Here is a 15,938-nt window from a genome sequence, read left to right as displayed (position 1 = left end):
CCTAATAAGTCTCTTGGTGGCCGGACACCCAAAGGCTTCTAAAATCTTGAGCTATGTGAGAATTTCAGCCGGTACTATTGATCAATACACAACTTTGAATTACCAGGAGTTGTGGGAGGTTTTTCTGGCTACATGCTTGGCATTCTACTTTCTACCGTTTCTGATAGAGTTTATTTAACCGATCTATCCGTTAAGTCCTGCGACGTTCTGTCCTAGTTTTCCATGCTGAGTTAGTCCTAGTTTTCCGTTCTAAGTTTATAACTGGTTCGCTCTAGAATATCTATCCGTCTTTCAATTTCATTGCTTTCTTAGTCTTAAATTTGCCGAAAATAGCCAACAAAATCGATGCAGTCTACCTAGAATGCTCTTGTTTCACATGCGAGTGGAACAAAGGTTCTTTTAGACATTCTTCGAACTAGTTGCTTCAAATATCTAGTCAGACATCCTGCATAGATAGATGACCACATTATTACTTTACTGTCCTCTGACTTGTCTTTTAATTTATATCTTCCTTCGTATTTCTTCAGCTTTCAATTTGACTAATCTCTCCTAATAATACCCAGCTGATGTTAAAATGAATGTCGAACATGATCCGTCATCAAAGACTCCGACTTTCAATTTAAAATCAAGCACATTGAACTCGGTCGCACCATATCCGATCTTCTTTTGCATCAAACGTGACTATTCAGCTGCGGCTAATATCTCGAAAGTTCGCCCAGATAAACTCAGAATTGTGATATTTTGTCTAAAATTGACATTACTGGCGGCAACTTTCTATTAGGAACTACCGCGTCTACATGCCTGCTCACAAAGTTAACATTGACGGTGTAGTCATCGATTCGAACTTGTCATGTGTGTATCTAGTGAAGCACGGAGTGGGCTGTTTCAAGAATCGTTTGCTCCAGTGAGCGAAGGTTTTGAATGCCAGTGGTACTGGACGGAACAAATGGTATGTCTCTTCAAACTTGTATCAGGCTACCTTTAGCGGGACTGCTTTTTATTTAATTATGTCTTCTTCGACAAGGATCATCTGCCTGTTCGGCTGTTTATTATGCTTATTATGCATTGCAGTATTGCACTAGCTACAATGGATCTTTGCAGCAATAAGGCTCGGTGGGACAGTTGCGCAGAAATAAATATCTCTTGCATTAGATATTCTAAGAAGTGTACATTTTGTGGGGAGGGTTCATATGATCTATTATCACGCCCAGCGTATAAACAGCGCCAGTTCTCTTTTGCCGAAATACTAAAAAACTATCGTCGTCGAGGAAACTTCAATTCTCTCGGTACGGCATGGGGTTGTCTTCTCGATGGTAATTAATCTCGTTTACTTCACTGTACATGATCTGTTCTACCGTATTTATCTGAAACTGAGAAAACGAGTGATAAAATTTTGCAATAATTCTTGCTATTTTTTTAAATTTTGAGTCTTGGTAGTTAAGATTTTTGTATCGTACAATTCAAATACGTTCGTTGTTTGTTTTTTATCCACTTAACATTTGAGTATAATATCGTTTATTATGAATAAATCTTATTGGGACTGCCTGGGCCGTAGCGTGGTCATCGCGCACCTTTGGTGGAGTCTTAATTAAGTAAATACCAAAGAGGCGGTTGGTATTTACTTTCACTCTCTTTTTTCAGTTCGATATTCAAACAATTGTTTTGTGTGTACCTGAGAATGGCGCTCCAATCCTGACTTATTTTATGACTTATCTCCATTTATTTTATAAAGCAACTCAAGATTTCAGCGCCCCTCCTAAGGCTGACACCTTTGACGGGGGCTAACCCGACCAACCGCGCACTATGGGTCTGCATATGAGCACCAATCCTTGGTACCAAATTTAATCTATTTTTTGCGTTGATAAATTCAAGTAGCTGGTGGGGTTGGTAAAAAGATTTTAGTGAGCCACTAAAATCGGTACGAAAAACTAAAGTGTGTTTTATAATTTGCGATAAAAAACTCAATGTGTTTTGCTTTGCCATTTTCGAGAAAAAAATGTTTTCTTTTAAATGAGTTAGAAAACATGATAAAAACTTCAATGCCCCCTTAACATTATAATGGGGATGAGCCATCGAATTCCCCTCCCCTAGGTTGATGGGTTTTGACGGTATTGCAGATATCATTAAGCATATTTTGTGCATCAGTTTTAATGAACCTCTGACAGACAATTGCTTTAAGATGGTTATTACGTTACGCCTCTATAGTGGTGCATCGAAGAGACCGAGAGGGCTTATGGGGAGCCTTTTTATGTTTTGTGTTTTTTTTCATACTTTGCACCTGCCCAAACTAACGATCAACCATCAAAGGAATGTAAAAGTAGAAGCTCATTAGTGTTAATCTTTGTAGTAATAGTAGTCTCCATAGTCGAATGGGTGGAATGGAATCAGAACTAGCATATATGATAGTATAGTTGGTACTTTATTGTTTCGCATACAAATTTGTCTTTCTTAGGAATCGTTGGTCACTTTTGCGGTGTTCAATTCGATGAGATGCATTCGGAAAGATCGGATCAGATGCATTAAGTTTCGATTAATATACCGGCGCACGTGATCCGTCCATTCCCGGTCAGCATACTATGATAAAATTCCTGTGGAATGCAATTGTCGTTAATAGCAAATAAATATGATTTGCTACCATATTGATGTGTTTCCTAGACGGGTTGAAGAAGTTTGTTTGTATGTTACATGTGTTCTCTTTATTCACCTAATTAGTTTGGTTTTGTTGTATTTTTATTAGTTTGCTTTTCCACTACTCCTGTATACCAAAAATAAGTTCCTACTTTATCTCTGTGCATCTTTGTTTGGCATGTAATTTGTCTTTTTTTTCTATATCCTCAATTAGACTCATACTAACGCTCACTAACACAATCAATTGCATATTCTCTCATATAAACTCACAATCTCTCATTCCAAACGTACAAACGCTCGTGTTCATCGCGATAATACAAACCTGGTCATACACACGAACATGCAGTTTCGATCACCTACACATCCCTACGCGCACAATCTCGCAAATTATAAAACGCCCTGAAGTCAATGTGTTAGCACTTACGGATTTATAAACGCGGTCTCGAGTGCGAAAATATACTCCCGCTTCCACGCGACCATTTATCGGTTACGCTCGGAAGCCACTACTCTCGGTGGTAGGAACCTAGGTTCGTGTCTTTGGTTTGACCATGCTCAAAGAAATAAATGGCGCACCTATACACCAGACATGCCGGGATCTCTTGTGCTATGGTGGAACTCATTCTTTTCTAGCATCTGAACTGTACACTAATAATCAAGCATCAGAATCGCAGTTCGCGTATATATTTAAGAATTCACGCGAATATGTAAATAGCCACACACGAATTTATAGACTTGAAGTTACATATACCTTAGCACATGTGGCACGTGCAATTAAACACGGTAACATATAACGATGATACCCTTAGCGATCATCCACGCATACCTACGCCCGTGATCTCGCAAACACCCGTGCTCGCGCGATCATGAATCAGTAACGTTTAAAAGTCCTTAACTTGGTCCTACCAGCCTACAGGCTTCCACTTACAGGTACAGGTTTCCACTTGGGCCAATCTAATCACTCTTTTCTAGCATCTGAACCGCAAACTGAAGTACCTGATGCACGTTCCGCACGTTCATCCAAGAACATTTGCGAATGGCCACATGGTTATGAAATCGAGTTTTGGTGGGTGACATTTCCCATCTCGTCTGCAATTGTAGTGAGTGATGCTGACAGGGAGCCCTTCCGAGAACCCAGCTCTACAGCTCCAGTCGGGCAAATCTCAAAAGAAAAAGTAGGTATGAGTCATCGTATTTAATTTCTTTCTCGGTGACACTCGATAGCACAAGGGAATATACGTATGACCACACAGTTATAGAACCACATTAGTACAGGTTAAAATGCTAACGCTCCCGCCATAAAAACAATGCACACAAAAACATACAAACGCCCGGTTGTTTCTCCATAATTCAAACCCGGTCGCAAAAGGCGATCACCATCATAAAAATGGCCCGACGATAATGTCAACGTGCTATCATTTACGAATTTATAATCGCGGTATCAAGAGCTAACATAAAAACGCCCGCTCGCGCTATCGTATCAGTCGTAATCGACTGTGAGCTTCCAGTCTAAAATACGGAACTTATATACACTAGTGTCATGGTGCCTTCTTCCTTCATCTCAACCGTACATTCAAAATTAAACGCGAATTTGCAAACGACTGCACGGTTATATAGATGAAATCAAACACGCGAAGTTATACAATCGCTAGCAAGTGCGACATTGATACACCCACACGATCAAACAGGTTAACATAGAAATGTTTGTGCCCTTCTCGATACAACAAATCTGATCAAACGTGACCATCCGCGCAAACCTGCGCCAGAGATCTCGCATACTCAAAAGTGGTCCGATGAACAATAGAGTGACAGGAGAAAAAATGACCCCTATCGGCCCACCTCTGAGTCGATTCCTAGTCCCACCAGGAGTACTTGCACCAAATTTGAAGCAAATCGGACAAGTCTAACTACCGGACCAACGTGGCTGAAGTTTGTATGGGAATTTTCAACAATTTACATGGAGAAAACCCACTAGCTCGCATTTTCGCCACTAGGTAGCACTGTATGCATCGTATTATCACAGTAAGTGAAAATAAGAAAGATAATTTCATTGTCTACAACTATGTCGAAGACTGCTAGTCAATCCGGCATTGTTAAAAGAAGTTATTAAACTTTTAAAGAAGTGCTGTCTGAGTCAGTTTTGCATGGGGCCTAGCAGTGCATGGTTGTGTATCAGTACTCGAGTCACACGAACTAAACATTTTTGTGAAATAATCGTTAGGTTTAGCTCAATGGTATGTTTACAAGAATTATACTAAATAATACGAGTAACGCCTTGGTTAAAAAAATTAGTTCCACCTGTTACCGCATAGAGGGCACCAACACTAACTTTTCAACGGAGAAAGATAGAAATTTGGTGTCTTCTACAAAGTAGAAGACACCAAATTTCTATCAGGTATTTTTCAGTATTTTTCAGTATTTCATCCGAACATCTTGATACTCTATCTCTCTTCTATGAAAAGTTAGTGATGGCGCCCTCTATGCGGTCACAGGTAGAACTAAAATTTTCTAAGCAAAACATAGCCCTTATTGTTTAATACAATTATTGTAAACATACTATTCAGCTAAATCTAACCATTATTTAACAAAAATGTATAGTTCGCGGGACTCGAGTACTGATACACAACCATGCACTGCTAGGCCCCATGCAAAACTGACTCAGACATCACTTCGTTAAAAGTTTAAGAACTTCTTTTAACAATGCCGGATTTACTAGTAGTCTTCGACAAAGTTGTAGACAATTAAATTATCTTTCTAATTTTCACTTACTGTGATAATACGATGCATACAGTGCCACCTAGTGACGAAAATACGAACTAGGGAGTTTTCTCCATGTAAATTGTTGAAAAATTCCATACAAACTTCAAGCACGTTGGTCCGGTAGTAAGACTTGTCCGATTTGCTTCAAATTTGGTGCAAGTACTCCTGGTGGGACTAGGAATCGATTCAGGGGTGGGCCGATTGAGTTTTCAAAAATTCATCATTTTTCTGGGCAGTCTAATGAACAAGTTAATATGATAGCACTTACGAATTTATAAATGCGATCAGGAAACAGTTTCGTGCGGAAACCTCTATCTCTAATCCTAGCAGCCTAGGATTCCTTCAGTCTTTGTCTAAAAAACAACTCATGTATACCAGAGGTCTTTGAGCGCGGTGACCGGCTACTCTAGTGATATGAAGGAACTTGCTTCTTTCTAGATCTAAATGGTACACTCAAATTCGTGGTTATACAAACTAATTTCAACGAGCGAAATTACATACACGCGACACACACGCCTACGTGATCGAACCCGTTTAACATATTAACGCTCGAGCCCTGTACGATAACGCAAGCATAATTACAATCGCGAACATGCAATTTACACAAACCTACTTATGCGACATCGCAAACATAAAAGCGCCACTGTGATTGAGTGAACGTTTTAATATACACGAATGTACAAACGTGGTTTCAAGTGAGTATATACAAACGCACATTTCCATGAATCGGTCACGCCCGAAAGCCGCTATCCTCAGTCCTGACAGCCTAGGTCCATGCCTTCAGTTGGACCATTCTAAAAATTTTAATAAAACATGACGCTCATGTTTCATGGTGACATTGGTGATAATGCCGGCAACTCTAGTGATATGGAGAAATACATTCTCTTTTAGCATTTGAACCCTATACTCAAATTTAAACATCAGATTTAAACATGAATGCGAAATTACATACACACTAGCAAAACACATTAACAAACAAACGCTCGATGCTTTCGCGATCATCCACGCACATCTACGCCCGCGACCAACATTACAACGCACCGGTAATTAGGTGAGCGTTTTAGCTCTTATAAATTAAGCACTTAAAATTTAACCCTTTATAAGGCCCACCCGAGTAGAGTCTGATATCAAATTGAGAACTAAAATTAATGTTGTGATGTAGTGGGGAATGATTTCTCAGGTTGTTATCATTTTGGTCGTTTTAACGGTTAAAAGATCAAAATCGAAAGCAGAAAAATTGCACTATGACATCAAACAGAAAACTATTTATGCTATCAGTGAAAGCAAATTGAACACTAATTGAGATGGTGAAATATTTCATTGATAGCAAAATAAGTAATCAATGTGATGTTTGTCAAAGAAATAGAAACAAACATTTTTTTCTAAAAATGTAAGCACATTAAAATGAGATCAAAATATGATGTCATATCTGAAAAAGTTTAAACTGATATCAAAATAAGATTTCAATTTGATGCTTGATATCAAAATATGTTGTATATTTGCTGTAATTTTGATGTTGGACTTTGCTCGGGCAGAGTTTGAATGTTATAAACCGGATTGAAAATTGTTGGAAAGGAAATTTTTTTCAAAAAATTCCGCTAATCTGACACTTTTCACTGTATCTCAATAAAAGTAATAAGAAGAGTTGCCAGACTCCCAACAAGTAGATTTCATAAGATTGGAACACTTCTTACGTCACACAGTGGGACCAATCCAAAAATTGTGGGACAAAACCTGTTTGAGGCCTTAGATGTCATTTTAGAGCCAGCATTTCTTCGTAGGATATGTTCACAATATTATTCTGCAACTTTTTAAATAGAATATTTTTTGGTTTGACTAAAGTAGAGTACCCGAGCAAAAAAATGTTTTTCAAAAAAATGTTTTAGAGGGTCGATGTCTTCAACAAAGTTGTAGAATATTGTGTTTTGAATAACTTCTTCAAAGATACCACAAACATCAGACCTCATTTTTGAGGCAAAATTGTTGTTTTTTGTAAATATGACCAAAAAATTAGTTTTTCGATATTTCCATGCTAAAAACCTTAATTGATTAATTTAATCTGTTCTACAAACTTTCAGGTAACACTAAAATACAACTTTTTGTTGAAGAAACTAATACCCTAAAATTAATATTTTGCCTTCTAAAACTATTTTTCATATAAATTTACTCTATTTTCATCAAAGATTTCTGTTTTTAGGTGCACTTTTGTGCAGCCAAACTTTGGCTATTCCGATACTCTATTATTCTTAGAATAAAATTAATACTACATAGAAACAGGATGTAGTTGGACGCAACCATTCATGTACGACGGTTTATAACATAAAATGTGTTTATATTATTTTTAATTTATATGCATTATTAGCTATTAACTAAATCTTATATTTTTCAAGCACTAACAAGCATGTAGAACATATTGAGTCGATCAATTACGGTTGTGGAATGGAAATGGAAAAGTGAAAAAATAACATAAATTTTGAAGTTAAACTGCCAAAGAACGATTTCGGCTTAAAAAATAAATCTACAGTATGTATAAGGTATTTTCAACAAAAAATTTCGAAATTGAATATTATACAACTTTGCTGAAGTCCTCTACCATCTAAAAAAATAGAAATGATTGAATTATATTGTGAATATTTTTCCAAAGACACCTCAGGCCTCAAATAGATATTGTTCTACTTTTATGAATTTGTAGAACTAACCATATTGGTTAAACTAAAGTAGAAATCCCGAACTAAAAATATCAAATTTTGTTTAAATGGTTGAGGTCTTCAGCAAAGTTGTCAAATATTGTATTTGGAACAATTTTGTTGAAAATACCATTTATTTATTTATTTTTTGAGTTGAAATCGTTGTTGTTTGGCAGTTTAACTTCAAAATTTATGTTATTTTTTCACTTTTCCATATTGTTACCGTAATTGATCAACTCAAAATGTTCTACATGCTTGTAAGTGCTTGCAAAATATAAGATTTTATTAATAGCTAATAATGTATATAAATTAAATATAATATAAACATATTTTATGTTTTAAACCGTCCTACATGAATGGTCTCCTAAACAATGCGTCCAACTAAATCCTGTTTCTATGTAGTATTAATTTTATTCTACGAATAATACAGTATCGAAATAACCAAAGTTTGGCTGCACAAAAGTGTACCTAAAAACAGAAATCTTTGATGAAAATAGAGTAAATTTATATGAAAAATAGTTTTAGAAGCCATTTTGATTTAAGGTTATTAGTTTCTTCAACAAAAAGTTGTATTCTAGTGTTACCTGCAAGTTTGTAGAACATATTAAATTAATCAATAAGGATTTTTAGCATGGAAATATCGAAAAACTGATTTTTTGGTCATATTTACAAAAAACAACAATTTTGCCTCAAAAATGAGGTCTGATGTCTGTGGTATCTTAGAAGAAGTTATTCAAAACATAATATTCTACAACTTTGTCGAAAACATCAACCCTATAAAACAATTTTATGAAAAAAAAAAATTTTACTCGGGTACTCTACTTTAGTCCAACAAAAAAATATTCTATTTAAAAAGTTGCAGAATAATATTGTGAACGTATCCTACGAAGAAATGCTGGTTCTAAAATGACATCTAAGGCCTCAAATAGGTTTTGTCCCACCTTTTTTGGATTGGTCCCACTGTGCGTCATGTTCCTGCGTTATGAACGAAACGAAAAGGTGGCAATATAGTTGCCACCGCCTTATAAAGTGTTAAAGTTAGAATAAAACACCAAAGGGCGCAAAACTGGGCCTTTGTCAATGGCACCAGAAGACCGCGCTACGTTCCTGGGTAGTAATATAGTTTGGTCTTAAACAAAAGGATATGTTTTGAACTATTATCATATTTTTCTCGTTTAGATGATTTGGAACATGGAACAGATCTTATTGGAACAGCAGTTTAATAATGTAACCCGAGACAGTTGGAGCCGGAGCCTTAATCAATATTTAGCGGATGGCTTCAGCGCCACTCCCGAAGGAGACCATTCGCCTTGTTCGGTTTGCCCAGCTATTGAGACCCCTCCTACGGGCGGGTACCATTTGTTTCTGAGTACTGGCTCCAGAATGGTCCAACTGGACTCAGGTACCTTGATTACCAGTCTGAAAACATTCGCTAGAAATCAACAACAGTATACAAAGAAGGCCTCAGACCGGTATAATTAATTAGCTCTAACGCTTTTTATCATCACGGGCAAAGATCTACTCAAACACAAGGTCCCCAATCGTGGCCGATTTAGGAAAGGTGGAGTCGAAGGAAAAAGGAGTCAACTCTGCTCGCTAAAAAAACGGAAACGACCGAAAATCGTGAAACTACCTATACCAGAAAATACCAAAAAATAGTTTACTGCAAAAAAAACGGTTTAATCACTTCAACTCATAATTCGCTTACAAAAAATATTTATTTCACATTTCGGGTCTCGAACCCAGGCCTTTCAACTTGCTAGCTAATTTCCTCGCAGCGCGCTAACCCACATGGTCACTGCCTATCCTGTCTCTCTCCCTTCCCAAAGCATATCAAAAATCTAACTACCTAACGTGGTGTTCATCCGCAAATGAGTGGCTCAACTTACGGTGCGTGCATATACAGTCGGCGTGTTTGCGTGTAATACAGCGATTTCATCGCTGACCTAGGATTTTCACGGGGTGGGAAGAATATAACCGCCGAACAAACAACTGATAATCGGGTTTCGAACCCGGGCTTTTTGAGCTTGTCACGGAAACGCTGTCACTTAGCTCACTGAACCGGCATTTGCTGGTTTAAACAAAATTGATCATGCGCATGTCAAAAAAAGGAAATGAGTACTCACACTACCATGGTTTTACGTGGGTCGCTCGAAAATCCAGTCCGCTGGAGATGCTGATCCGGTTGCCACAAACGATTTGCCCGGTCGTTTGCTGGCAGAGTCTGACCTGATGGAGGTCACTGCATTACATGTTTCCCACGTGGGTTGATCGATAGTCGGTGCCCAGCCACTGGACGTATGCTGGCAACGACGCTGCTCCCTAGCTAGCGCGAATTTGACGGTCGTCGCTCTTCCGGATGGTTCACCGGGAACTTTGTAGCTAGATGGCGGGGTCAGAAGCGGTTTATGACGGATGATGATCGGTGTGACGGGATGCTGCAGCTTCAAACCTGCACGAAAAACACGCATCCAACGACAAGTTGGAATTAGGGCACGCACTGCACTGGCCACCATTTGCACCTTACCTTAATTCGGGAATACCGACTCTAAACCACTGCTTCGATATGCGGGAAGCCACTTAACTTGTACGAGTTAGAACTGGGAAGGGAAAACTAATTACTGGCAAAACTGATATAGAGAATCTCACGATTTTTATCTTTTACCTATAAAACCACACCGAGGCGCGAGAAAAAAACTAAACCACTCCTGCCTCTTCCACGATCCAGAACAAAGTGAAAAATCAGATCTTTGGAGTCCTCAGTTTAAAGCATGAGTCATATCTTCGTGACCGGAACTACGCAATCGTTCACGAAATTACGCAAGTTTCCCCGAAGCCTTTTTTGTATACGGCTTCAATTTCTTTTGAATATCCCCAGACCTCGATCCTCTACCACCAAATCCCGGGTGCTGCCGAATGGCTTTCAAAACCCAGAGACAAATAGTTTCCCCTCCACTATAGCTTATTCTGCGGTTAAAGGTCGCAGAAAGGGTTATCTCAAAGCGGGGCGACGCCTGCGTCGCGACCACCCGCCAAAAGTAACTCGACTCCAACCACGGCTGGATCCGGTGGGTGCTCAACCACTCATCTGACAGTTCATTCGAAGGAACTCCAACCAACCACTCACTCTCATTCACATTTCGGGAGAAATTACAGAAGCTTTTACCCATGCTGAGCGGACCAGTTATTCGAGGGGCCGCTCGATATTATTTACATTCATATCGTAGTACTACAATAACAACATAATATATATATATATATATATATATATATATATATATATATATATATATATATATATATATATATATATATATATATATATATATATATATATATATATATATATATATATATATATATATATATATATATATATATATATATATATATATATATATATATATATATATATATATATATATATATATATATATATATATATATATATATATATATATATATATATATATATATATATATATATATATATATATATATATATATATATATATATATATATATATATATATATATATATATATATATATATATATATATATATATATATATATATATATATATATATATATATATATATATATATATATATATATATATATATATATATATATATATATATATATATATATTGGATGTGGCAAATCAAGGAATCCCAATGCTAATGAATGAGAAAGGCCTAATTGCACCACTAGAATAATTAAATCAGGTTTTTCGACAAATCAAGCGGGAAACACTGGACCCTGATATTGCGTATGTCCGCGATTTTCCACCTTTTCTATCACGAATCTCTTCGAAATCATCTCGGGTTGTGGTGGATCTCCACGGTCACAATTTTAGCTTGCTCTTTTTAGGGTTAACAGCGTTATCAACACCTGGGAAGTAGTTTCGAAAGGTTACAAACCTAATGGACTCCACCAACATGAAGCTGGTAACGAGCTTATTGTAAAAGAGCTGTTACAAAACGTGTAGTCGTTCGTTGTGCTGCGGATTGTGAAGCACAGCAAAATTTCTTTCTTCGGTTAAACTATTGAATGTTATCCGCACAAAATTTTGTGTATGGTGCTACTGTATAAAAATGACTTATGTAAACTTAAGATTCGTTTTCAGCTTCAATAAATGTTCTATTTCGCAATCAGAAGGACACATACGGCAATATTAAAAATCAACGACCACTGTATAGTGGGCAAAAAGCGACCCCCAGAGGGAGTTGATTGGCCGCTGCGAGATTTCTATCATATTGTATGTTTTAAAAGTTTAAAAGGAATTCGATTAGAAATCAAACGCAAATGGTTTAGTTCACTGCTCGTATCTGTGGCCAAAGTTACGGGGGATTGAGTACTCCGGGTATTAGGCAAAAAGCAATACTCCGGGAACTCAAACCCCCGTAACTCTGGCCACAGATGGATGCAGTGAACTAAACCACTTGAGTTTGATTTCTTATCAAATTCCGTAACTTTTAATAAATAAATTATGATAAGAATCCCGCAGCGGCCAATTAACTGCCTCTGGGGGTCGCTTTTTGCCCACTGTACACTAGACTGCCCAGATAAATAATGAATTTTTGAAAACTTAATCGCTGACGCTGCATCACGACGTGAAGAGATGTTTCCACCAATTCACTTATCAATTAGCACAGAAACTAATAATCTGACAAGCAGTTTGCAGCTACAACAATGAACTAGGGAGCTTGCGATCAAGAGTACCTAGTAACGGCAGAGTGCGCCGTTCATTAAGGCACATAAAAACCTTGTAAATTTTAGTCCAGTTTTGGAAAACAACAGCCGGGACCCTCTCCTTTTTAATAATAATTTCCTTTGTGGACAGCAGGTGAACAAATCCCACTAATAAGTTTTTTTTTATCCTTCCAGCGAAAGCGATTTCACTGGTGAGATATTCATCAACAAGCAGCCGCGTGACTTGAAGCACTTCCGACGCCAGTCGGCCTACATCATGCAAGATCATAACCTTCAACCGCACCTGACCGTGCTGGAGGCGATGCACTTTTCGGCCAACCTCAAAATCGGTGCCGAGTTGAGCCCAGCCAGTAAAAAGATTAGAGTAAGTCCTTCAGTTTGAATCTGAACCGGAATTTATGATAGATAGCTTACACGCGTGCTGGAATTTCGTGCTTATTTGGCTTATCAAAGCACCGTCGTTATCTGATACGCGACGGGATGACGTTTTTTGGCGTGACGTTCCATTACGCGACGTGATATCGACACGTGGAATAAACCTCTTAACGCTTTATTGACTAGTTTTAATATAATTTTATCAAATATTTCAGATGAATGAAATCCTCTGTGCCATCGGTCTGCAGGACCACAAGAAAACGCGCACGGCGAAGCTATCGGGTGGGCAAAAGAAGCGGCTGGCCATTGCACTGGAGATCGTCAACAATCCGCCGGTGATGTTCTTTGACGAACCAACCAGCGGGTTGGATATTTCTACGTCCAAAAAATGTGTCGAACTGCTGAAACAACTCGCCCGGGAAGGTCGTACGATCATCTGCACAATCCACCAACCGTCGGCTCTGCTGTTGAACATGTTCGATCATCTGTTCACGATGGCCGAGGGCGAGTGCATCTTCACCGGTACGACCGGAAATATTGTGCCATTCTTGAAGGAGATGGATATAATCTGTCCGGAACACTACAGTCCGTCGGATTTTCGTAAGTGTTCCCTATTTATTATACTGCTAAAAATATTACTAATTTGATTTATCTTCACAGTTCTGGAGATAGCAACCAACGACTACGGACGACAGAACGATCAACTGATTGCCAAATCAGAAAATGGAAAAAGTACAGCCCACCGGAACCGGGAATTGTTAACTCCGTTCCTGTTGCCGATACTGGAGTCACCCGTTTCGGCGGACAACCCGCTACACCCACCGAAGGAAGATACTCAATCGCCGCTGGCGAAACCAAAGAAACTAGCCAAAAAATTGTCGTTTAATCCGGAAAAGTGGTGTGGGCGGGACGAAATTTACACTACCAGCTTCTGCCGGCAGTTCTATCTGTTGCTGTTGCGGACATTTCTGATTCTGAGCCGCGATCGATCGCTAATGACGATGCGGTTCGTCATCCACTGCACGATAGCAGCGCTGATAGGGATGCTGTACTTGGGCATCGGAAACCAGGCGTCTCACATTTTCAACAACTTCAACTATGTGTTTTTCTCGATTATGTTTCTGATGTTTACGGCGTTTAGCTCGATGACGATGGCATGTAAGTGCTAGTTTGGATTGATGGATTATTTGTTTGAGATAGTGGCACGTTCAACGGTTATGCTTTGTTTTGCAACGCATCAACTAACATCCAAGATAAGATTAGAATGAGGTTGAGACGTATTATACTTACTTTACTATATTGATTCAAATGGTCCTATTTTTGCATGCCTTAAATTTAAAATTAATTGAAAATGAATCATAGAAACTGTTCTAACAAATTACAAAACATTTTCCAGTCCCCCTTGAATTGCCAATTATCACCCGGGAACATTTCAACCGGTGGTACTCGCTGCGAGCCTACTACATTGCAATGACCGTGGCCGACATTCCGATTCAGGCCCTCTGCACGGTAACCTACATCGTCATCACGTACTACATGACCGGCCAACCTCCGGAAGCCTTCCGGATGGGTCTTTTCACCATCATCTGCCTAATGGTGGCGTGGGTTGCCCAAGGACTTGGGTTGCTGGTGGCTTCCCTTTTCGACGTCAAAGTAAGTTTCTTATTTTTAAAATTAACTTTAAAATAATTTTTTCTTTCTCTTTCAGAACGGTGCCATCTTCGGGCCCTTCTTCATCTGTCCGTTTCTGATCTTTTCCGGTTTCTTCATCCACCTGGACGACGCCCATCCGGTGATGCACTGGTTGTTCCACGTGTCCTTTCTCAAGTATGCCCTGCAGGGTGCGACGGTGGCCATCTTCGGCTATGATCGGCCCAAGCTGGACTGCGAGGAAACCTATTGCCATTTCGTGCTGCCAAAGAAGTTTCTCAAGGAGATCGACATGCTGAGTGCGGACTTCGTCGAGGCTGTGATTGCACTGATTGTGATATTTTTGGTGTTCCGAGTCGGTGCGTTCTACGTGATGCGGTACCGGTTGAAGAATAAGGTGTAACAGTTGTCCCCTTCCCTCCGAATTAGGCCAGTTGTATCCAGTTGCTAACGGTTAAATTATGTTAATAAGTAAAGCAATGTCGAGCCTACATTCCTTCCTCAAGCAGAAGTAGCTAGGTAGTAAAGTTCTAATTGAGAGTTATCGGCATGGGAGAGAGAGAGAGAGTATATATAGCGAAATTTTTTTCATTGTGATCAAAAGTTGTAATTATGACTAAGAAGTAAATCCGAATAAACGAGTTATTCTAAACAAACAGCTCTATAGAGTTTCAAAAGGCTGTAGTCCGAGCCCATGTTGATATGGTATTGGCTGGCATATCATGCAAAGAGCTGATGGATAAACCTAGAAATGCCCGATTATCTAAGAGACTCGGGGTATGTGAAAATGTGAAGATGAAAGCAGCCCACAAAAAAACCTTTTTTATGAAACTAATCGATTCCGGATCTCCAGCATCTTTTATCACCGACGTCTGTGTAAAGCACCCTGGGCCACGCCTGTGAATGGTACTGTGGAAAGCACTAGTGTCAACGGGAAGAAGCTCACCACTTAAGCGTATATTAAGGTGAAGTTGGCAGCAACCGTGCCGTGCCAACTATTTAGCGCATCGGAAGTGTCTTATTTTGATCCAAAATATAACAAACCAAGTTCAGTGGACGTCTTACTGGAATCAGATGGTATCCTATCTATACTGGAAACGGAATAAGTCGAGGACGACAGCGG

The 15,938-nt window shown here is 38.8% G+C and overlaps 1 protein-coding gene across 1 annotated transcript in view; it reads left to right on the top strand.

Annotated features, from left to right (window-relative positions):
• LOC131678906 (ATP-binding cassette subfamily G member 4-like) overlaps positions 1 to 15,473 on the top strand; it is a 70,077-nt gene extending 54,604 nt beyond the window's left edge. The window contains exons 3-7 of the mRNA XM_058959336.1: positions 12,965 to 13,154; positions 13,381 to 13,765; positions 13,826 to 14,323; positions 14,562 to 14,818; positions 14,874 to 15,473. Of these exons, the coding sequence (XP_058815319.1) occupies positions 12,965 to 13,154; positions 13,381 to 13,765; positions 13,826 to 14,323; positions 14,562 to 14,818; positions 14,874 to 15,218 (1,675 nt within the window). The 3' untranslated portion in view covers positions 15,219 to 15,473. The remainder of the gene's footprint in view (positions 1 to 12,964; positions 13,155 to 13,380; positions 13,766 to 13,825; positions 14,324 to 14,561; positions 14,819 to 14,873) is intronic.
• The last annotated feature ends 465 nt before the right edge of the window (positions 15,474 to 15,938 follow it).

Source organism: Topomyia yanbarensis, chromosome 2, assembly GCF_030247195.1.
Source record: "Topomyia yanbarensis strain Yona2022 chromosome 2, ASM3024719v1, whole genome shotgun sequence".
In the NCBI taxonomy this organism is placed as follows: domain Eukaryota; kingdom Metazoa; phylum Arthropoda; class Insecta; order Diptera; family Culicidae; genus Topomyia; species Topomyia yanbarensis.
Note: the sequence above shows the minus strand (reverse complement) of the source record. Positions and strands in the feature narration are given on the sequence as shown.